Below are 24,892 nucleotides of genomic sequence, written 5' to 3'. Positions count from 1 at the left end.
GAAATTAGTATGTATGTTTCTTATTAGTTATTAGGGATAATACAAAAGCTCATCGTGACTCACTAGAGATCAACTCGAATTTATTTCAAGCTCGCCTCACAGTAGATTAACTTTTGGTTTGCTCGAGCTTAACTTTTTTTGTTGGCTCGCTGAAGCTCGACCCATTTTTTCTTTATATATAATTTATATTATTAAATTTGAATTAATTAGTCAGCAATTTATATTTCATAAAAATATTAAGGTGTAAGATTTTTTATGCGTGACATCATCAACATTCTTTCTACGGGGAATTTCACGTATACCCCTTCAAAATTACGTATTTCTTCCTTTAAATTTTAAAATTAAGTATTTACCCCTCTAAACTTTAAAAACTCACATATTTAACCATTTTATTGTCTTTTATTTTAAAACTCATTCTAGATTTATAAGCTACCAAATTTACTCTTTATTAAAAGTATAAATGCCCCATCAAACTCAAACTAGAATCTAAAAATGTGTGGGTAATTAAGCTACCAAATTTACTCTTTATTAAAAGTATAAATGCCCCATCAAACTCAAACTCACATATTGATCTGCGTGCAACACATTAACATATGTGCATGTTCGGACAATAAAGGAACCCTTCAGATTCAAATTGGAGTCAAATCGATGGTTTATGCTTTTTAATAAAAGAGTAAAATGGGTATTTTATAAATTTAGAATATGTTTTTAATATAAAAGACAATAAATGAGTAAATATGTGAGTGTTTGAAGATTAGAGTGGAAATATGTAATTTCAAAATTTAGAAGAGAAAATACGTAATTTTGGAGTTTTTGAGGGGTATACTTGAAATTCCCCCTTTCTATATATCCTACTTTATTCTCTCTTATATATATTATGATTGAAATGCTCATATTTTCTCATTCTCTCTCCTCATTTAAAGAATTTATATTTTTCTATAAAAAAAATCATATAGTTAATTATGTATTTTAGACTTCTATAAATAGATATTTATTTATGTTTAAATTTACTTGTAAGATTTTTTATAAAAAAAAAAACTTAAAACTTGCCTCATTTGACTTTATTGTAAGACTTTTTTTTATAATAAAGTATACATATATTCAAAATTTATTTGATTGTAATATTTATTTATGTCCAAAACCATCCAAACGTCTAAACACTAGATACACTCATTTAACTAAATCATGGTAATATGATTCATGAATTATTAACGTTTTAAGTCGTTAACAAAACTATACTGAGCAAAGCACAAACGATACTCACAATCTTTTCTATTTAAATATGTTTATTTGTATTATATATGGCATGAAAAATTAAGGAAATTTTATCAAATCTGTCTGCTGGCTGAAAAATTAGGAAGTTTTCTCTTCGTCAAGATCCACATAATGACTAATTACTAACAAAATTACAAATTTCAAATTCCATATTCTTGTGGGTAAGGCTTCTCTGATCTTGTAAATTGTTCCAGCCACGCAAATTATATATCAGAATTATACCTGGTCATCACAATTTTTCAGACACGGTAACTATATCCGAATTACAAATATACCCTACACTTACACTAAACACTACATTGAAAGGCCACAAAAAACTTCATATTATACTTGTTTACTGATCCCGGATTTTCGACAAAGTTCAATGCTGGCATATTGATTTACTTGTTTACTAATTACTACCACATGGGATTTCAACCAAGTACTGAGCCAAACTATCCTAAAGCTAGAGGTCACATTTTTCAAAAGAAATCCTACTCAGCAACAAAACTGCAACCGAACCAAACAACATTGATGCCTAAGCACTCGATTTTACATCAGCCTTATTGTCTGCACACACCCCTGCTGCAAAAGACCTACAGCTGGCCACCTCTTCTAACAACTGCACAACCCGCCTCATGGACGGCCGCCCCGATGGCACTCGTGCTGTGCAAAGAACTGCAATGCGTAACATCTTGACCGCCTCCTCTCGTGCCCAATTCTCCTGTATCCTTGCATCAATCAAACCTGTGATTTTCTCTTGGCTGTTGATCTTTTGTGAAACCCAGTAAACTATGTCCATATTTTCATCATATTCCATCTCAATCGGTTTCTTCCCGGTGACTAATTCCATTAACACAACTCCAAAGCTATATACATCACTCTTCTCATTCACATTCCACCAAGTGTAAGCATACTCTGCATTATAGAAAATGATATTTAGACAATTAAGTCATGATGATAAACCACCAACTTGGAGGATAGCTTTATGTATAAACTACGAAAGTTTGAGAGTGAAATGTTGGATATCCCCTAAATTTTTTTACATTTTCTTCGTAACAAATCCAACTACTTTGTCTTGTGTACATTTCTGGTGCCTTTAATTTGTCCCTAACTACCCCTTAGAAAAATTAAAAGGAAGTTTCATGTTAAATGAGAAGTCCATGTTCACACTTCAAATATGGCATAATCAAACTACTTGATAGTGACAGCACAAAACAGGATAGCAAAATCAAAGTCGCACTAAGTCCACACAAGAAAAATTAAATATATGGAAGATAAGTGCAAATCATTACCCTGAGAATTCAAGAATGGGGATTCTCAGAGTACCCTAGTAAAATTCCATATACCATTAATACCAAAAGGGCAAATATCTTAAAAAATTACCACAACAAATCTGTCTACCTGTTGTGAAGAATATGAAAATATTGATTTACCCTGGTTAGCACGGCACATGAAATTACCCTATCAAATTAAAAATAAAATATACCAGGTGCAATGTATCCATGAGTGCCAGTGATGACCTCACTCGGTAAAGAATCAGCCGGACCAGCTGGCCTCAGCATCTTTGCCAACCCGAAATCAGCGATCCTCGGCTTGAAGCACTCATCAAGTAGAATATTGCTCGACTTCACATCCCGATGCAAGATCGTGCGGTCACACCCATGATGCAGGTACTCCAAACCCCGCGCTGCACCACCAGCAATATCATACCGAGTTTCCCAGTCTAGGATGCCCAGTTTTTGTCCCTCTAGCGTGTGAAGCCGCTCCCATAGGCTCCCATTGGGGAGGTACTCATACACTAGCAGGCTCGAGTTGTCACTAGTGATGCTGCAGTAGAGGTTCACCACATTCACATGCCGGATGGAACTCAATGTGTTAACCTGTCATGGACAAGTTCTCATTACATACATATCGTAAAACATTAAACTATTGAAGATTAATTCTTTAACAAATCTAAGCAGTATGTGATCTTAGAATCTGTTAACCAAATTATTCCTACTTTCATGGGATTAAAAACATTTGAAGAAAGTCCTATTCTATGTACCTCTGCTTCAAACTCACGACATCTCAGCGATGAGGACCGGCGTGACCTGCTCCCAGCCCCAAGCATCGCAGCACTGCCATTCGAACTAAAGTTTTGCATCGGCTCAGTAACTATATGCTTCACAGCAACCTCCGTACCGGTCCTGAGCTTAACCCGGTACACATTTCCTGATCCACCTTTTCCGATCAGGTTCTCTTCCTTGATTGACTCAATGACCTCTTGTTCATCAAAACTAAGAATCCGAAATGATTTGAGAGACCATGAACCCTTCTTTGCGAGGAATCCATCAGTGACTGTACCAGAGCTGGTGTAGCTACGAGCAAGACGCCTCCTTCTGATAATGATATACACCCCAAATAATGAGAGAATTACAGTTGCACCAGCTAGGAGCGAGGTTAACAGGGTGCGAAGCTTGTCAGATGCCCTAGCGGCGGTTGCAGAGCAGTCCCTTAGAAACCATGCTTTGGTGTATGCACAAAGACCAGGGTTACCAGAGAAGCTTGAACTGTATGCATCAATGGAGAGAGAGTTTGGCACTGGCCCAGTAAGCTGGTTGTTAATTAGACTAAGGTAGCTCAATTTCAAAGTAGAGAGGCTTGCAGGAATATCTCCATTAAGCTCATTATATGACAAGTCCAGTGAGTTCAGCCTTATCAGGTTGCCTAGGCTCGATGGGATCGAACCAGAAAGGTTGTTGCTTGAGAGGTTCATGGTATTGAGAGAAGAACACATCCCAACTGTACTGGGTATGTTACCAGAGATAAAATTGCTGTGTAAATCAAGACTCACTAAATTTTTCAATTCCCCTATGCTTTCAGGAATTTCCCCAGAGATATTGTTAGATGAGATATCAATGTTAACCAGAGAGGATGCACTTGATATCTCATTTGGGATTGAACCAGAAAACTGATTCTTTGCTAGGTAGAGTTGGTAAAGAGAGTTTGCCTTGCTTATACCAGTACCAACTGTACCTTCAAAATTGTTGAGAGAAAGATCTAAGATATTGACATTCGGTAAGGCCCAAATACCAGCTGGTACAGCACCAGAAAGAGAATTATTGCTCACACGGAAGCGTTGGAGAGTGGTACAGTTGGCATAACTAGCTGGTATTTCACCAGAGAACTGGTTTTCAAGTAGTAACAATTTTACCATTGTACGTTTCTTGCACATGTCTGGTGGTATTGGTCCCGACAAATAGTTGGTCGACACGTCAATGAAATTAAACTCAGCCCAACTCCCTAGCTTCTGTGGCAGCTGCCCTGTTAACAGATTTGAATACAGAGACAAATTTACAAGATGTTTGAATTCCCCAAATTCCTGAGGGATTTCACCAGAGAAATTATTGAAAAACAACTGCAGAGAAACTAGGTTTTCCAGAGACCGCAACTCCGATAAATTTCCTTTCAGAAAGTTCATCGAAGCATCCAAGGAAACCAAATTGGTCAGGTTGCCAAATCCGGCAGGAATTGTGCCGGTGAGAGAATTGTTGTACAATTCCAACTGGTTCAAATTTTTGAGCTGCGATATCTCAGCCGGAATTTGACCAGTGATGAAATTATCAGCCAACTCCAAATCCCGCAACTCGATGAGGTTTCCAATCTCTTGTGGTATCTCTCCTCCTATATTGGTATCGGATAAATACAACCAATACAATTTTGTCAGGTTAAGTATCTTATAAGGAAACCCGCTTTTTTTGAAGGAATTGTCACCGAGGCTTAGCACCCGCAACTCAGTGAAATTGCCGAGAGAATCCCACGGGAAAGGTCCCGAGAAGTAGTTGTCTGAAATATTCAACATCTGAAGATTTACCAAAGGAGATAAATCAGGAAATACACCATAAAAGTTGTTGAAAGCAATATCAAGAATGAGAAGCCCAGTGCAGTTTTGCAAGGCAGTAACCGAGCCGGCAAGCTGGTTCAGGCCAAGGGAGAGATCAGTAAGGAAAGGTAGTTGACATAGAGAATCAAAGGGGATTGTGCCGGAAAGATATAGATTCTCTAAGTTGATTGAGGTGACGGAGTTGTTTGAGTTGCATGAAACCCCGGCGAAGTTGCATTTGGAATTGCTGGAAGTCCAGTTGCTGAAGAAGGAAGTGGTGTTGGTGGGGATTTCGAGGGAGGCTTTGAGGGAAAGAAGGATGGAATGTTCGGGATCAGTGTCGGTGATGGATTCTTGCGTTGGGAGAGAAGATATGATGAAGAGAATGAAAAAAAGAGCACATGTTGCCATGTTTTCTTTCTTCTATTTTTTTCCCCGACCTCCTCTGGGAAGGTTTCAGGTTTTTTGTTTCTTTTTGGTTTTGAACACGGTTTTTGAGGACACTACTTAAATAAGTGCAAGTAAATCACTTAAATGCAGAGAATGCAGATAGAGAGTCAGAGAGAGATCGAGAGTGGGGGTTGGCGGGATTAGATTAGAAAAAAAAAAAAAAAAAAAAAGCAGAGAGAGAGGATGGATGGGCTGGGTGCACGGTTGGGGGTTAGTGAGGTGGGCCGAAGAGAAGCCCACTTGTATTTTTATTGGAAATTTTACATATATGCCCTTAATTATATAGTTTTTGCATTATATTTTACAGATAGGTGTGCTCATGGGACATTAAGCTTTGGTATCATTAAAGAAAAGAAGCAAGTAAAATTCAAGATCAACCACCATTTGCATTATATTTGGTGTAACCACGTTTAAAATTAAGAGACATCTGCACTTAAAAATATATATCGTCTTGATTTATAAAAGCATTCCATACTTCGAAGGCTTCTCACAAAAAGCAACAGTTTATCAGGATAACTATATAAATTTAGAACTTTGTCGGATCACAACAGCACAAAGAAAATTGGAACTCATCTAATAGGGGGCTAGGTTTAGTCGTTTAGATAGGTTTGGTGATTTGTCACTATGTGGAGAAGATCAGAGCAGTAGGGCTGGTAATGTCATCAGGCCGCCCTGTTTGACTAGGCGCCATGTTCTACTCGTATAGAAAAGTGCTGCTATGCCGACTGTGATGAGTGCGTATCCTCTGAGATATCTCAACTTTTGCGTGACCGACGTGTCCGGTGCCTATTTGGGGGTGATGTAGGGGGTCAGTATTATCTCTGCTTTGAGATTCATGCAGAACGTAGTTAAACGGTTGGGATTTTCTATAAAGTCACGCAAAGTTTGAGATATCTCAGAGGATATATATTCGACAGTGATACATATATATTTGTTCTCCTGAGAACCTTTACCAGTGGCCTTCTGTATCTATGCCAAAGCTGTACCTGAATATGAGCATTCCGGACCGTTTGGCGCCAAGAGTGAAGGATTAAAAGTGATCATATTTTTTTTTTTTTCAAATTCAATTTTAGTATTTTTACATATATAAAGTCATACAGTAATAATCACAACTCATAAATGATGCATGCATATTCAAAATTTATAAATTTTACACTTGTTCTTTATCAGATTTAAAGGTAACAAAAGTACCAAATAATTAATAACAATCTACCGTATAAATTTCAAATTTTGATCTAAGTAGATCAATAAATTAATTATATAATGTAATTTTAGAATACAAACTTTTACTTTTTTGAAATTTTTTTTACTATTTTTTATGATTTATAAAAGATGACAAAAAATGGTCTAAAATATTAGCAATTTTCTTTTATTTTAATTCATTTTTGTCATCTTTCATAAATCATAAATAATAGTAAAAAAAAATTAAAAATAATAAAAATTGGTATTCTACAAGTTCATCGTATAACCAATTTACTGAGTTACTTAGATTGAAATTTAAAGTTTATATGATATATTTTTGAAGCTGTAGCACGGAAGGCCTTATACTATCCATAGCACCAAAGCCTTACTCATTGGATAAATTTCCCTGCATATTTTTAAGTTTCTTCATTTATAAAAAAAAAATTGAAAATTTTCACAAATGTTTATTGTATGTTAATTGCTCTAGAACAAGCCAGCTGTTCAAGAAATGTTTGATGTGTTAATCTTGAACACAAAAAAGCTAAAAAGAAACAGAGAAAACTTGTTGAAAAAACCTGAAAGAGTTATTATATTATAAATATGTATAAATATGTATGGAGATTTAGTTGAATATACTATCTAATAAGTTGTATTATCAAATACCTAAAAAAAAATTGTTACTTGTGTGGTAAATTAAAAAAACAAAAAATGAGTAAAAACTGCATTCAGGGATTTCAAGTGAATATATTTGTATTTTAACAGCATTATCTTATATTAACAAGTGTTCCATTTTGACTGTAATAATTTTTTTTTACACTTTTCATTATAATGGCTTATTATTTTGTTAGATGTATTTATGTTTAAATAAGCTGTTCTTGGTCTGTACATCACACATAAATAGTCGCATAGCTGATAATCATATGATAACCAAAAAGATATGATTATCACGGGTACAATCAAAGTCAGACGAGATAATTATATGGCCATTCCTCACGTGTGCTGTAAATCATTTTCTTCTAGATAAATAGTGGCTTCTAGAAAAATAACAGTTTTTAGTTTTGAACTTTCTACTGAGAAGTCGCTCTAAATTCCAACCAAAAGAAAATGACTAATTTGGATTCTTGCGCCGCAACCCATTTAATAAAAATATTATAATCAATCACATTCACTCCCGCCCCAAGAAGATAATTTTTAATAAATTGAAAGTTAATATGCTCCATATTTCCAGGAGTTATTTATTATTTGGATACTTTCTCTTAAAACTTTAGATTAAAAATTTACCCATTCAAATCTCAAAATTTCAAATATTTTTACAAAAATTACTTAATGTAAAAAAATTTCTGGAAATGGATTAAATTGCCCTCATGCCTTGTCCTCTTTAATCCCTCCATTTAATTTGTTCAGCTACATCTTCTGTCACACCATTGAACGAATAAAAAGAAAATGAGAAGACTATTAGGGAGCGTTTGGTTGGTGCTTTAGAAAGATTATTCCCTGGCATCTTCATTCCATTCCTGCGTTTGGCAGAAATAGCATGGACTGGAAACGGTAATATATGATTCCCGCTATAATCATCATTTCTTAGTGGCTATCGCGCTAGCCAAAAAAAAGATGGATTTTCAGTAACGACACATTTTCTGGAATGTTCAAGTAATAGCCATGCACGAACCAAACATGGTAATAACACATTCCTTGGAATGACATTTCCTGGCATTACATTCCCTGGAATGATCTATAGCACGAACCAAACACCCCCTTAAGTACGAGTATTTTGCTGCGGTTGATTGATTTTCTTCTTTATTAATGTCCCATAAAAATCTTAACAATAATCGTAGATAGTGTTCAACCTGTAAATAACCTCTAACGATTGCAACTTCTGTTTTGTATGTGACTTCCCTGGGAATAGCACGGATGCTATCAGGAATGGACTCAGGATTTTCGTCAGGGGGTAAAAAAAATATCGAACCGGATTTAAATAACTAATCGGATTTAAATCCATTAACTAATTAGGTACTCGATAAAAAATATTGCTTTAACTAATATTTTTCAATATTTTGACTTGTAATTTATAATTCTAATTATCAATCATAATTTAAAAAAATTATTTTAATTTTAACTCTAAATTTAATTCGAATTATAATTTAAATATTCAGAGGGGATGCAAAAAAAAATTTCAAGGACCCCCCTCCCCCCCCCCCCCCCCCCCCCCCTCCCCCCGCGCGAAACACTCCCTTTCTTGCCTTGTTTGCTAGTGTGTGTTTCCTTGTAAATATAAAAATTTCAAGAAGAAACAAAGTTGATCAGAACATCTCAAATTCCACTAAAATTCAAAATTCAAACACTCCTGGATGCTATCATCCTTTCTTGCCTTGTTTGCTAGTGTGTGTTTCCCTGTAAATATAAAAATCTCTATAAATGTATAGTACTGAGACCAATAATACTGTTTTTTACCTTGATTGCTTAACGAACAGTCAGAGCGTTAGCAAGGATCATGATTGCACGAGGGAGCACTCTGTTTAGAAGTGCAGTTTTGTCTAATATATTTTTTGCAAAAGTGGTATTGACCACCTGTTTCATTCAATTTTATCTAATATATTTATAAGGAAATTTTAATGTTAATATAATTTATGAACGTTTAAGATCTGAAATTTTGAATGGATACATCCCATTAGTAAAAATATTATGGATATATATCAAACTTTTTCTTAATTACTACAATGGATTTTACTTGCAATTAAATGTATCATTCTATATTACCTAAAGTCCTTATTATGTTTCGGAGTTCTGGTTTTATTTAATTTTCTTTCAACTTTGAGAGTATTATTATTATAATTTGTTTCTCAAAATTCATTTAGAAAAAGAAAGATATATTGAAATTTATTATTTTTTAAAATAAGTTATTTATATGGAAAATTATGCTGTACCCAAAAAAAAAAAAAAATTGGACACAATCATATTTTTTTATACAATTAAGAAGTGTATAATGATGAATAATATGATTAATTACACATTAATTTAACAGAAAAAAAAAGACATTCGAATAAATAAAAGTATGGATAATATGACTTGACTAAAACAAGAAAAACTTCTACACTTTTTAAAAAGCAGCAGTTTTACTTTGACTTGGCAAACATTGACGGCACTGTTGCAAAGAAAAACTAGAACGGTAAAAAGGCACATCGCTCCAAACAATATCGTCTTTTATTAAAAATATTAAATACAAGGCTATAAAGGTTTCTCGAAGAGCGTGCCTGGTATTTTTCTTGAAACCATGGAAAAGAATTCCGACGCTTTTATTAATACCCAATTAGCAAAAAAAATTAATAATAATAACCATGTTTTAGAAAGATTTTTAAAAATACTCAAACCGTGGAATTTTTTCACGTGAAAAAATATTATAAATTTTTTAAAAAAATTAATTTTACGGTTCCAAACTTTTTCTTTTTTCTTTTAAAAAACAGAATTTTTTTATTTTTTGTATTAAAACATTAGAAATGTTGAATATATTTCTTTGAAAATAGATGGAATACAATATAATTTGATTTATTAGAAAGACTGGAACAAATAACTCGGATCAACATTTTTCAGGGCGAATTTTTCGCGGCTTTAAGAAAAATTAATATATTTCATTATGTGTTATTTGTAAAAAAAAATAAAAATGCTTGGATTCTGAGTTATTGATCCCGATTCAAAAGTTACTTCTAGGTAATACAAAAAATATTGTGATCCTTCTAGTACATTTAATTTCTAAAATGTTGTATCTATTTGGAGAATTCTTTTTGAATAACAATCATTAAATAACTTAAAGTTTTTGTTTTTTTCAAAAATAGATACAACTTTTTAGAAATTAAATGTACTAGAAGGATGACAATATTTTATGTATTACCTAGAAGTGACTTTTAAACCGGGATCAATAACACATAAAAAAAATTATTAATTTTTTTAAATCCGCAAAAAATTCGGCCTGAAAAATGTTGATGTTATTTGTTCCAGTCTTTCTAATAAATTAAATTATATTTTATTTCATCTATTTTCAAAGAAATATATTCAACATTTCTAATATTTCAATACAAAAAATAAAATTTTTAAAAATTTATGTTTTTTTTAAAAAAAAAGCCAAAACCAGTTTCAATGAATTCAGTAACCGGTTTTGGCTTCTTCTTTTTTACAAAACAATTTTTTTATTGAAATATTAGAAATGTTGAATATATTTCTTTGAAAATAGATGGAATATAATATAATTTGATTTATTAGAAAACTGTAACAAATAATCCGGATCAACATTTTTCGCGGTTGTTAGAAAAATTAATATATTTCTTTATGTGTTATTGTAAAAAAAATAAAAATGCTTGGATTTTGAGTTATTGATCCCGGTTCAAAAGTCGCTTCTAGGTAATACATAAAATATTGTCATCCTTCTAGCACATTTAATTTCTAAAAAGTTGTATCTATTTTTGAAAAAAAAAATAAAAACTTTAAGTTATTTAATGATTGTTATTAAAAAAAAGAATTCTCAAAATAGATACAATTTTTTAGAAATTAAATTTACTATAAGGATCACAATATTTTCTATATTACCTAAAATTGACTTTTGAATCGGGATCAATAACTCAGAATCCAAGCATTTTTATTTTTTTACAATAACACATAATGAAATATATTAATTTTTCTTACAGCCGCGAAAAATCCGGCCTGAAAAATATTGATCCTTTATTACAGTCTTTCTAATAAATCAAATTATATTTTATTTCATCTATTTTCAAAGAAATATATTCAACATTTCTAATATTTCAATACAAAAAATAAAAAATTTAAAAATTTCTGTTTTAAAAAAAAAAGTTTTGGAACCATGAAATTTTTCCACGGTTCCGAATTAAAATTTGAAAACCATGAAAAAATTCTACGATTTGGATATTTTTTAAAATCTTTCTAAACCATAGTTATTATTATTAAAAGTTTTTGCTAATTGTGTATTAATAAAAATGTCGGAAAATAATTTCACCGTTTAACTGAGCATTATAGCGTACACTATACACGAGAGAACAAAGCAATAATTATACATTGGAATGAAACAAACGTTAGGCCGAATCCAAAGAGTTGGATCAAGTTTTAAATATCGATCGTTGGTCTCAAAGCAAGAGTAAAGAGCAAGAAATTTCTAGCATTCTCAGTTCAATAGATCAAGGCCAAAATGTCAGCCTCCAAGATCATATTTAGTTGTGAAGTAAAGTTAATGAATATTAAACTGCTTATCTATCTTACTCTTTATATTTTATATTTTATTTGATAGTTAAATTCATAGTTTAAATTAATCTGTCTAGCGAAATAAAATGTTGAAAAATAAATCTCTACCTATGAATATAGTGGGTTTTATTATAGTCAAAATAAATGTGAAGTTAATCCACTCAGAGAAGTAGAAGAATTTACTCTAAATAAACTCATGTTTCTTTTTCATTTATTTCTCATTTAATAGCTTAAAATATGAAGTAAGGAGTTTATTCCTCCTCTTATTCCACAATTAAATATTACTCGTGTAATAGTTATTTCCAAACAAATATAAGGTTTTAATTGCAAACTATATGTTGGAATTAAGTTTCAGATCTTAGAAGGGATTAAGGGATGACTTAATTTTTACATAGAACACTGCAGTTTTAAAACATTCCAAGTTAGTTTGCAACTTTGCATGAAACATTAATCGAGATATTTAAAAAGAGACTACTCGGGAACTCATCCTAATACTACCCAATTAAACACATCCCCTCAAGGGCGCAGCTTTCACAAAGGTATTAATTTTCTTCCACTAGAGTTATATAACCCACGCTTCCCATAAGGATTTGGAATATCTTGAATATATCGTTGATCATATCTCAATATTTTTTTGCAGAAAAATAGTAACATTTTTTTTTTTTGAAACCTTGGCAGTAAAAGTATAATTTTCATTAATTAAGCATAAATTGTATCAGTCGTTCTACATCCAGAACGTCATCTACATCGAACTCTATCAACATCAACATCCGAACATTAACATCTAATAACTAAAATAACAAAATAAATAAACCTTCTCCATCGGTAGTAGACATCAATGACCTTTAACATCGACTGGCCAGTGACTGGAAGAAAGGGGGCATCATATTTTTTTTCTTTTTTTCGCTAGGTTTGCGGGTGGGAGAGGCCGATGCAGCCTCAGCCTCCCCGTCCCAATCCAGTGTTTTGTGTAGCGGGGGTGTTGGTGGGAGGGTTGGAGGCGCTAGGAGATAGAAGGGATGGCAACTAGGGCTATTGTCGCCAAAAGATTTGAAACTGAAAAAAATCCGAACTCGACTTGACTCAAAATTTATAACTTAAACCGAACCGAATCCAAGCTGGCTCATGAGCCCATCGTGACCTCTTTCCTTCTATCGCTCTCTCCCTCTCTGGCTCTCTCCGTCTCTCACTAAACACTGATGAAACTACGTGATCTCTTTCTTTCTATCCAAAGTTTTTTTTAAGGACAACACATCCACTAAAGCAAAAGTCTTTTAAATAAGAGGTCAACTACGTGAATTTGGATGAAGATGATAGCCTCAGCATTTACTGATAATTTAGCGGGGCTGTTAGAGAGCAAAAGAGGAAAATCACAAACATACTCTCATAATTTCACTTTTTTGAATAAGTGAAAAGAGTGAGTAGCTAGATGAATTAACATTGTCATTTTTAATTTGAATGATGTTTCTTATTTTATCTTAAAGTAGATGTAGGTCGTAGGTTTTTAAGCTTTCGAAACTGCAGTCTCTTTATTATTTTAAGATACTGTAAATAAATCTAGGAAAATAAGTAAAAATATGAGCCGGCTCGTGAACCGAACCGAACCGAGCAGAGTCGAGCCAAGTGTTTACATGAACCGAGCTTTTTCTTTTAAAATCGAGCCGTATCGAGTTCGGACTTTTTACAGTTTTGAGTCTGGTTCGTTATGAAATATTGAGCTGCTCGACTCATTATCAGCTCAATATCTAAACCCGACTGATTCTAAGAAGAGCAAATCATAATAAGTAACTGTTATGCTACAAGATGGTCATGATTTTAAAGGCCGTGTTATGATGCCGTTTAACCATTCTTAGGCCGGGTGCTCTTGTGAAACATAGCTCAATCACTTACCAGTAAATAACAGTAAATATATACAGTGTTACAAAGGTTGATCTGATTCGTTTGAAATGCAACATCAGCTGCTTTAAATTAACCCGACCCGATTCAATCTAATCCGATTAGTTTAAGAATCATCAATCGATCGACCAGTGAGGTGTGTGATGCCGGACCCGCTTGAAACTATTAACTCAATTCTTAATCTGATCCCTTTTTTTAAGGCTAATTGCTTTTTTTTTCCACTCGCACGGGTGAAGTGGTAATACCACCATTACCATATAAATACAAAACAAAAGTGAGATGGTCAAAGAGAAGTCCAAGAGTGTCACTTCAAATTTAATTCTTTGTCACCATAAAAGGAGCGTAGATCCTTGATTTAAGACTAAAATGGCCCGCCAGTGCTAAATTGTAGTCAAAAGGACAAAATTATTAGTGATCGGTGCATTTATTTTATCAGATATTTTACGTAGATCACAGTCATTGCTTAGCAAGCCCTGACTAGTGTTAGACGAAAATGTTTTAAATGTCTCCAGTCTCCACCGTGTGTAATTGTTCTTAGGTCCTTCAAAATGTTTTAAATGTCTGACTTGTCTTGAAAACTTTAGTTGCCTATTTTCTCATCAAAACTCAAAAAATATTTCATATTTTTTTTAGTTAGAATGACATTAGTTAAAATTCTTACCATTTTCCTTTCACTTGCCAAATAGTAAAAAAAAAATCAGTGTATATATAGTCCTTTCTTTTCAATTTCAACACCCTAAGATATTATTCTTTATTAATTATTTTAAACTTTTTATATAGAGAAGAAAGTATAATGACTTTAGTTATTTTCTGGTTAGAGGAGTGTGAGGTGTAATGGCAATTTTGGTGTGCAATAAATAAAGATAATTTAGGTAATAATAATTAAGATTATTCTAATTTCATGAAAGAAGGAGAAATATGAAATCAAGTGACTCTAGTCAAGATTATTCTAACTTCATCCACCGATAGCTGAAATTCGTATAGGATTTTGCAATCTTTTATATACTTTATTTTAATTTCGTTCCCAGAGAAATTAAAGTCCATGATATTTTCAAAGAAAAAAATATATAATTAAACATTTAGGGCATGTTCGTTTGTCACGGGATTGTGCGGGATGGGATTTGACGGATTTGGGAACTCACTTTTTTATTTGTGGGAACTCATACTCATAATACACATGGGAATAATTATGGGAATGTACTGAATGAGTGTTCGGTTGTATCATGAGAATAATCGTGGGAAATCCTATTTTCTTTCTAAATTACTTGTTATCAATAAAATAATTATTAATTAAATTAAATTAATAATCATTGTGGTGATTAATACAATATTTCCATTTTGTTTAATTTTTCAAAATTATACAATTATTTTTATTAAAAATTACAATAATGTAATTAAATAAAATTAATTAAATATTTAATATTACGAAAATGGGTACAAATAAAATAAGAAAATATTTATAAATCAATAAAATGAGAAAATAATAATTTTTATACATTTTAAAAAATAAACATTTAAAAACATTTACAAATAAGTAAACATTTATAAACAAACAAATATTTAAAATATGTGATTAAAAAAGTAAGAAAATAAACAAATATATAAAATATGTAATTTAAAAAATAAGAAAACAACAGTTAAAACATTTAAAAAATATATATTTATAAACAAACATTTAAAATATATAATTAAATAAATAAATAAATAAAAATTAAAAACATTTACAAAAAATAAACGTTTAGAAACATTTATAAACAAATAAATATTTAAAGTATATAATTACAATAAGAAAAAAATCAGTCCAGATCCGGTTCATATGCTAGCTTAGTACCACAATGGAATAACATTGGAATTAAATCTTTATATATAAAGTAAAGTGTATGCACGTATTATTGTTAGCTGTGGGAGGAGAGAGAGTGTGAGTTTGCACCCCACGTGGTTGAAGAAAAGAAATTAGAGAGAGGAGAGAGAGAGAATGGGAAGAAAATAATGAGATCTGAGTTCATGTTTTTTATTCCAAAAAAATGAACTAAAATGAGATCAGTTGGTAACAACTCGCAGGAAGATTTGGGGACAGTATTGATCTGCCGAACAGTCATGTGGAAAGAAAAGTGGGAATTGCCCAATCCCATCAAATTCCCAGCGGAAATTTGCATACCGAACAGGGCCTTAAGCACATACTAATACTAATGAAGCTAGCAAATGTATTTTGAAAAGTAATACAAATTTATATTAAAACAATCACAGACAGCACTAATAATCCTATTGGATTCTGGCACCATGCCATTCTAGAAGCCAGCACATATAGGTATAATATAAATAAAGCAACACTTCCAATCACAGAGGATTAATTAAAGAAAAATTGACCCTCGTTGTCTCTTAAACCGTCAAAAGACTTGCACAAATAATTGAGCAGAAGCCGACAAATTAGGGCACCTCATTTCCAATTGATTGAGACTTGTTTTTGTGAGAAAAGGGACCGAATTTCTGAAAATGAGTTTTACTTTTACCACTTTTAATACTAAAATAAAAACAAAATTATGCATTTCCAATACGTATCTAACAAATCAAATTATGGATCCGTGTTTTTTTTAAGAAGAAGAAGAAATATGGAGGGACTGGAGATCGACCCTCCAGATTCTATAATCTTCAATCAAATCGTTTGAATTGATCGGATTAATTAAATTAGACAGACTTGCACCCTAAAAGGTTTACATGCAAACTCCTCCAAATCTACGTAAATAGATTCCATCTCATTCAAAAGCCACCAATTGAACTCGCAGAGCATCAAACCAAGCAAAAAAAAAAAAAGCCCCATCGTTGCACCAAACGGTAACCCAACACAAATTCGCTTCCGGGACACCAACGGGATTAATTCAAAATCATATCCATGAAAGTTGATTTGGTTTTCCAAATATCTCTCTCGCCGAAACATTTGGTTCATTACATGTGGCGTCGTTAAATAGCCCATGCAATTTTTATCACTTGGGCTTGACACTTTGCACTCGGGCCATAAGTCCACTCTGACTTCCATGGCCTTGTGAGGAAAAAAATGGCCAGCTGGGATAAAACGGAAATTATCTAGTTTCACTTGCAACCCTAAAAACTTCCTGATAACAAATATAGTACCTAATAAAAATATATTATTAGAGCAATGTTTTACGCTGAGTGTTTCAATTGTCGTGTACTCGTGTTACTAGTGGCGATAGGTACACAACTATAGATGCCAGATAATTATAATGCAGTTGAAAATATTACCCGTGTATATATTTACACCTCATATAAATATTTTATACTACTCTAAATATCACCTATAAATATTTTATTTGTGAACCCCAGATATTTTCCTTTTTATTTCTTTACTTTGGTAATGTAATAAGTTTTCTATCATTTTTCCTACATGCGTTATTGTCTAGTTAAATTATAAAAGTACACAACAATATTAGATCCGCACTAACCTATAATATTTATGTTGTATATATAATATAAATTTGTTAAAGAAGACTTTAATTAAATTATATTTCTTGACAATTGGCATATCAAAAACAAACTAAACTTGAACCATCGGCATAGTACCAACAACTTTTGAGAAAAATCTAGTTTTGAATAGTTTCTAAATTTGGGCTATAGATGGAACTAATATCTTACAAGGATCTTAAATGAGGCTTCAAATGGGCTTCATTTGGGCTGAACGATAGCTAGACGAGGATTGAGAAGCGCGCTTCCCAATAAAATTGATCAATACAATTAATTCTGAGTGCGTATACTCTGAGATATCTCAACTTTTGCGTGACCGACGTGTCCGGTGCCTATTCGGGGTGATGTAAGGGGTCAGTATTATATGTGCTTTGAGATTCGTGTAGAACGTATTTAAACGGTTGGCATTTCCCATAAAGTCACGCAAAGTTTGAGATATCTCAGTGGATATGAATTCATTAATTCTACCGTTCGATCATGTCACATCATCCAATGGCTAACTAAGCGACAATGTTATCTTTCACGTAAAACAACATAGAAAGTAACAAAACAAAGGCTATAATGTTGTTATGTACACCATATTGCACCCACCGAACTCTCCGAAAGCTTGAAGAGCCGGGCAATTTTACAATATGTCACTGAATTTTGATTAAATTCATTTATATACATCTAAGACACTAGTAGTTGAAGTAATTTTATTCAAATCAAACAGATTTTAGTTTAATTTTTTTCCGTATTGTATGGATTTAGTTAATAACTTTAAATATCATTAATAAGAAATTTCAATATTACATTATATTGATTTAATATTCTATGCAATTTATTAGATTTTATATTGTCACTGAAAATATATTTAATAAATATTTATTTTATAGCATTATAATCATATTCAAGTTAGACCAAAATTATTTAATAAATGTTCATTATTAAGAAATTTATATGATTCAGAATATTTACTAAATTATCTAGATATAATTAAGATTTAATAATACAAATAAGTAATGTGAATATTAAAAAAAATTGTCATTTCCTCTCTTATACTTTCTTTAATGGTAAAATTAAATGTTATTTCTCATTTTATATGGCCTATATTTAATAGAATTAAATGCATTAATTGCATGAGTTTGCTCCTTGTGAACAGAAATATATAAGAGTTGTATTTATTCAATCGACACTATTTAATTGAAGCTACCTTTTGCATTTTAAACCTATGCAAATGGATAGTGTCAGAGCATAAGTATACCTTAATTTTTTATATATTAGTTTTCAATTGAATCATATTTAATATGCGCAGTGAAAATGTGAAGAACATATTTTTATTCTAATAAATGTTATATCACCTTTTTTTTTATAGATATTTGCTCCTTTTGCACAATTATAATTCGTGATCGAATTTTTCAAAGTTGATAGAAATGTATTATCTTTTTTTTTAGAGAGATTGGTATTAGCTATCAACCGGTACAATAGAAATGTATCAGTAAGTAAATCAGAAATTTAGACATGTTATCATTTTAATAGTAAATCACTGGCAGAAAGGAAAAAAAAACGTCATCAAGAACTTCGCGTGGCAAAATCGGGGCTCGTCTTCAGCGCTAAACAAATTAACAAATCCGTTTCCATTCCCATCACTTTGGTCTTTGATACGATCTATTTTAGCTTGTAGCTCGTTACTCCTCCCTCTCTTCTCTCTTTCTCATCTCCGTTCGTGAAATTTTATTTCAGAAATATGCAATCCAGCGCAGAGCGTATCGCCAGGATATCCAGTCACCTTCATCCTCCCTCTTCGCAGGTTATTTTTCAATATTCATATTCTTTTTGTTTTTCTGTTTTGCTACGATTAGGAATATCCGATTGTTGTTAGGAGCTTAATTTCGATTCGGAGAAGGTGTTTTGCTAATTTTATTATATCCCGTCTTTAATTTAACCAATTTTGATGATTTGAACTTGGTATGTACGCGTATGATGGCCTTGTTGTCATAAGAGATTGTGTGAAGCCCACCTCATATCATGAATTAAACCAATGGTTATGGAAAATTACTTTTCAGAATATGAACATGGCATAAATTTGGAAACACGATTCCGGCATTAGCGTGTTCTAGTAAGAACATATAATTTGGATTACAATTGCAGTTGTATATTAAGTCAAAGTTTGACAATCAGGCAAACTGCTTCTAATTCTGCTTCTTGCAATGCTACTCTTAAAAGTTTGTTGCAAAGATATATTAGTTAACTGTTTAGCCAAACTGTCCGTTATTGATCTGCACGGCGGAGCCAGACTTTCATGCTATGGGGTCAAACATGAATGGGGGTCAATCATATAAAATTTTAATTCTGAGAATGGGGGTCAGTTTTACAGATTCATAGCATGTTAGTCAAAACTATATAGAAAATTGTATAGAAGTACAAAATTTTTGAAAATAAATGGGTGTCAATTGACCCCGATACCTTGAAGGTCTCTCCACCCAATTGCACACATTTTTGTGGGATATTATTGATGATAGCAACAGCAATAGCAATTGGACAGTTATTGCAAATTGGCCTTTGAAATTGTATATTAAATTACTGCCCTTTGTACAGAACATAACATTTTATATAAGATCATGTATGTGAGAGGCTTATTTCTGGTTGAAAAAACTCCTAGTCATTATTTTTATTTTATTTTAAACTTACACAATTAATATTTTCACCCTAAAAATGATGACAAAAAATAAGCTTAGGGATTATAAAGATAGCTATTTAAAGTTCATTTGTTACAAGCTCTTCCCAAATATAAGTAGTGTCTTATTTCTGATAGATGGAGGAGACATCTCTGCTGAGGCAATCAATGTGCAGGGCAAAAGGAGGTGCACCTGGATTCAAAGTGGCAATCCTTGGTGCGGCCGGTGGTATTGGGCAACCTCTGGCAATGCTTATGAAGATGAATCCTCTCGTTTCAGTTCTTCATCTCTACGATGTTGTCAACACCCCTGGTGTCACGGCAGATCTGAGCCACATGAACACCAGTGCTGTGGTAAGAGTTCAATTCTAACAAGAAAGGTTGCATTCTCTCTTGTTTATTGCTTTTTGGAATGCGCACTTGAGGGCTACTGATCCAGTGGAGGATCAGTGAAATACTTCTCATTATATTTGGCTAAAAAAGGATCTTGGTTTTGTGTACCAGTACCAGAATAAAAAATTTATTTGTTTACGTGAGCATCCTGACTTTAATTTTTTACTTTTTAGGTTGAGGTTACAGAATTTCATGACTCATGACAATGATAACAGTTTATTAATATATTTAGACTACTTTCACCTCTTCGTTGTCCCTTATACTCCCACTTGTAAATTCCCCTAACTATTTTTTTTTTAAATATAATGGCTAGTATGCTGCCTAGTAATTAAAAAAAAATGATAACAAAGGGAAATTTGTTTATATCAGTAAATTTGAGTACAGCTACTGTGAACTTAAGCTAACAAGAGGGTTTGTGAGCTTAATCTCAAAACTTTAGATTCCAACGATAAAATTGAACTGTTGATCTTAAGCTAACAAGGGGGGAGGGGGGGGTTTGTGAGCTTAATCTCAAATGCTTATGATAGGCTTCGAACATTGAGCTGTAGCTAACAAAGGGGCAAAAACTTCAACTGGCTCCTAACAATGATTTGAACAATTGAGCTTGCTCTACTTGATGAGCTAAGCATTTGCATTCCATTTTTTAACTTTTTTAAGGTTGTTTTGTATGAGATCGAGATGTTGAATAGTCAAGTATTATGGTGCGTGTATTTTTCAACATTGTTGACCTCTTTATCCTGATCATTTACAAAATGAACTTGAAAATTTGAAATTTAAATGATTGGCCTGTTGGGAAGACCGAGAGTAAAGGTTGAAGTTCAACAGTTGGAGTTATGAACAATTTTTTGAGGTTAAGTTCACAAAAACCTAGTAAACTTAAGCTCACAGTATTTGTACTTGTTAAACTCAACTGCTCAGTTGATGATTAATGTTCGCTAAGGTTGTACTTACTAAACTCAACTCCTTAGTAGTTGGAGTTATTAAATTTAACTCTTGACTGCCCAGGTGATGATAAATGTTGGCTAAGTTTGCTTGAAGTTGGAGCCTTTTGTTTGCAAAATGCACCTTTTTTTTTAAACCAGTCCTTTATAAAATTTGAAATTTTTATAATTATTTGGCAAAAATCCCAGAATACAATACCTTGTATACATGAATTTCTAGATAAATAGAGCCCGACTTGAGGTAGATGAAAGATAATTGAATAACAACCATCGATTCTATTTCTCTTATTTCTTTAGGTAAAGGGTTTTGTTGGTCAGGCTCAGCTAGACAATGCACTGACTGGGATGGACCTAGTAATAATCCCTGCCGGTGTGCCTCGTAAACCCGGCATGACAAGAGATGACCTATTCAACATCAACGCTGGGATTGTGCGGACGCTTTGCGAGGGGGTCGCCAGGTGTTGCCCCAATGCCGTTGTAACTCTGATAAGCAACCCTGTCAACTCGACTGTGCCTATAGCCGCAGAGGTCTTCAAGAAGGCTGGCACATACAATCCAAGAAGGCTGTTAGGTGTGACGACGCTGGATGTTGTTAGAGCTAATACTTTTGTGGTGAGTAGTATTGTCTATTGATTGATTGGCGAAATGGATTCAGGTATATGTCCGTTGACCGTTGCCAATTTTTTTTTAGGATCTAGATGTTAAGTGAAACAGGGTGATAAATTGGGCGTGGCATTCTAAATTTGGATGCTGCTTTTTTCTGTCTGTTTTTCTAGGCTTGGTTGGAGTATATTGCACAAATGAATTGAATCCTACTTAGGCTAATCTAGAATAAAGATGTATATTTACAGTCGAACTTATGGTCTATACAGCAACTACTTGAAGGATATATGCTATTTGTAACCTTTTTGGCCTATCTTCATCATTTGTGCTGTGTTTTGTTTAAAACAGGCAGAGGTGCTGGGACTTGACCCAAGGGATGTCAACGTTCCAGTAGTTGGCGGCCATGCTGGTGTGACAATTCTACCCCTCCTTTCCCAGGTATGGACCGTATGGCCACATCTCTCTCTCTCTCTCTCTCTGTCAGTCAGTCACAATAAATTAATTTTAATAGGTAAAACCTCCTTCAAGCTTCACGCCTGAAGAAGTTGCTTATTTAACGGACCGCATACAGAATGGGGGAACAGAAGTAGTTGAGGTATTAGTATTCTTTCGTTGTTATTAGTATTATCAAGGTTTCTTGCTCATTAATTGTATTTTTTCTTTTTGGCTTAGCTTTCATGCTCAGTAGTCAGTACCAAATTTAGCTGCTGGTTAACCTCAGTAACTGTTTCCAACATGTGACAGTGGTTTATTTTCTTGATTTTATGTCAATTTCTGTCTTTTGAAATATTCAACAGGCTGGTGGGGTATTGTCCAAAGGAAAATTAATAATAAAAATAAAGACAGTTATTAACATTTGATCTTTTTATTGTTTCAATAAAAAAAATTAAATTCAGGCAAAAGCTGGTACAGGCTCAGCGACATTATCAATGGTTAGTGTTCATAAACTTGTCAGTGCCATTACTGCCATGTTGTCAATATTTTAGCCAACTTGTCATTGATTATATGTTAATGATACTGATTTTAAGGCTTATGCGGCTGCTCAATTTGCTGATGCATGCTTGCGTGGATTGCGTGGAGATGCTGGTATTGTGGAGTGCTCCTATGTTGCTTCTCAGGTTCTCTCTCTCTCTCTCTACATGATTTGATATTTGGTTGAATTCAATTCTGGGTTAGCCATCATCGGACAACTTGTGCATTAGAATCAATTTTTCTTCACTCTGGCTTTTATGTTGTTAATAAGCAACTAAAAGGCAAAAAAAAAACGTATAAACTAAATTGGACCCCTTGGTACCTGTCTTTTAGTTTTCTGATTTCATCTCTGATATGTCCACTTTCCTCACAAAATAAAAATAAAAATAATTGGTGTTAACCTGTACCACTTTCACATATCTGTACGTGCTGAACTGGACAACAGAAATGAAAATCCAAGACTAAATTTCTTGTCTGATTGACAAACATATTTCTTAAGCTTTTCTTTCTGACTATGTCAATTTTGTTTTGGTTAAGGTGACTGAGCTTCCTTTCTTTGCCGCAAAAGTGCGTCTAGGTCGAGGAGGTGTGGAAGAAATTATGCCCCTGGGTCCATTAAATGAATTTGAGAGGTAAAATCTCTCTTGTTTCCTTTGAAGACGTGGTACTATACATGTTTTATTAGTAAATAATAAACTGTGACATAGAAATTTGAGCCTAATGTATTAATAATCTGTATTGTATTGAATTATTGATTTGACTTATTTTCAGTGTCCTAGTAATATAATATTATTTTGCTTATTCCAGTCTTCCAAAAGAAACTAAACCTAGTATTTTCATAATTGGAAATGGCAGGTCTGGATTAGAGAAGGCAAAGAAGGAATTGGCAGAGAGTATACACAAGGGAGTTTCGTTCATTAAGAGCTGAACCCTGTTAGAGAGCTCGTTTTTTTAAAGAAAAAAGAAATAATTTAAATAATAACTGATCACTGGTTAAAATAGGGGGGAAAAAATAATAATGGTAGATTTAGATCCTGCGGTGGCTGTACAAATAATGTGACTATTTTGTTGCAGTGAGAATTTCAAAAATAAAGTTCCTTTTATCATACATGTACTCGTGGGTTGCTTTGCACATGCAGATTTAACATGGTAACAAAGAAGGGATTGCAGATTTAAATCAAACAGGATTCACACTTGGATATAAAACCAAAACGCTTATATATAAATGACATGATGGGTGGTTTAGACCCAGTAACTGTTGGGAATCATAAAGGCCAAACAATTACGTCATATCTAGATATCAAACAATTACATTTCATCTAGGGGTCAAACACTTACACCCCGAGAAAGAAGAAACAATCTCCACCTTAATCTAAGACCGTCATATGCCAAAGAGACCCAAAAACACAATCTTTAGTGCGGAATACAATACCTGATTCCATGTCGTTTGCCATGGAATATCAAACCCTAGGTTGGAGAAGCAACCATCTCTGTGAGCGCGAGACAAGACTCTTGCAAGTTTTTCCTTTTACGCCATTTTGGTTGAATCTTATATTAGGTCTTCCAAAGCAACAAGATCGCCCTTGAGAAATCATTTTCAAGTTTCAAATGGATTTCTCCTCTCAATTCTTTGATGGTGGAAGAAGCGAGAAGGCTCTCAAAATTCTGTCTAAGAATAACTTCTTTTTAGAATTTTGAGTTGAGTTAGTTATCTTGTGCCTTGGGGACCCATCTATATATAGTTTTACACTTCTGGCGACACGAGTGCGTCCGCACTCAGGTCCAGTGCGGGTGAGCCACCCGCACTGTGTCGAAAGGAGCGTCCTGATAACCGCCTTACTTAGCCCCAAAAATAGCAGTGCGTCCGCACTCAGGTTCAGTGCGGGTGAGCCACCCACACTGGACTCAAAACAGAACTTTCAGAAAATTGACTAAGTCCTTAGTGCGGGTGAACCCCAC

General features: G+C 33.3%; 2 protein-coding genes across 2 annotated transcripts; one reads left to right on the top strand and one right to left on the bottom strand.

Annotated features, from left to right (window-relative positions):
• Positions 1-1,431: 1,431 nt before the first annotated feature.
• LOC144572857 (Leucine-rich receptor-like protein kinase family protein) lies at positions 1,432-5,652 on the bottom strand. The gene is made up of 3 exons (XM_078322535.1): positions 3,302-5,652; positions 2,744-3,137; positions 1,432-2,172 (listed from the first exon to the last, which is right to left on the bottom strand). Exons 1-3 carry the CDS (start codon positions 5,528-5,530, stop codon positions 1,793-1,795), a joined length of 3,003 nt encoding a protein of 1,000 aa, XP_078178661.1. The 5' UTR covers positions 5,531-5,652; the 3' UTR covers positions 1,432-1,792.
• Positions 5,653-18,962: 13,310 nt separating this feature from the next.
• LOC144572856 (malate dehydrogenase, glyoxysomal) lies at positions 18,963-24,026 on the top strand. The gene is made up of 9 exons (XM_078322534.1): positions 18,963-19,157; positions 20,163-20,378; positions 21,656-21,970; positions 22,310-22,399; positions 22,473-22,556; positions 22,858-22,893; positions 22,990-23,079; positions 23,471-23,565; positions 23,789-24,026. The coding sequence occupies exons 1-9, from the start codon at positions 19,095-19,097 to the stop codon at positions 23,859-23,861; spliced, it is 1,062 nt and encodes a 353-aa protein (XP_078178660.1). The 5' UTR covers positions 18,963-19,094; the 3' UTR covers positions 23,862-24,026.
• Positions 24,027-24,892: the final 866 nt, after the last annotated feature.

The sequence above is a fragment of the Carex rostrata genome, chromosome 20 (genome assembly GCF_964058835.1).
Source record: "Carex rostrata chromosome 20, lpCarRost1.2, whole genome shotgun sequence".
NCBI classification, from domain to species: domain Eukaryota; kingdom Viridiplantae; phylum Streptophyta; class Magnoliopsida; order Poales; family Cyperaceae; genus Carex; species Carex rostrata.
Note: the sequence above shows the minus strand (reverse complement) of the source record. Positions and strands in the feature narration are given on the sequence as shown.

Coding starts and splice junctions, on each gene's coding strand:
- LOC144572857 (XM_078322535.1), bottom strand. CDS start 5,530: ATGGCAACATGTGCTCTTTTTTTCATTCTCTTCATCATATCTTCTCTC. Junction 3,138..3,301: donor GTCGTGAGTTTGAAGCAGAG/GTACATAGAATA, acceptor TGTCCATGACAG/GTTAACACATTGAGTTCCAT. Junction 2,173..2,743: donor TCATGGATACATTGCACCTG/GTATATTTTATT, acceptor TCTATAATGCAG/AGTATGCTTACACTTGGTGG.
- LOC144572856 (XM_078322534.1), top strand. CDS start 19,095: ATGCAATCCAGCGCAGAGCGTATCGCCAGGATATCCAGTCACCTTCAT. Junction 19,158..20,162: donor TTCATCCTCCCTCTTCGCAG/GTTATTTTTCAA, acceptor TATTTCTGATAG/ATGGAGGAGACATCTCTGCT. Junction 23,566..23,788: donor CCATTAAATGAATTTGAGAG/GTAAAATCTCTC, acceptor TGGAAATGGCAG/GTCTGGATTAGAGAAGGCAA.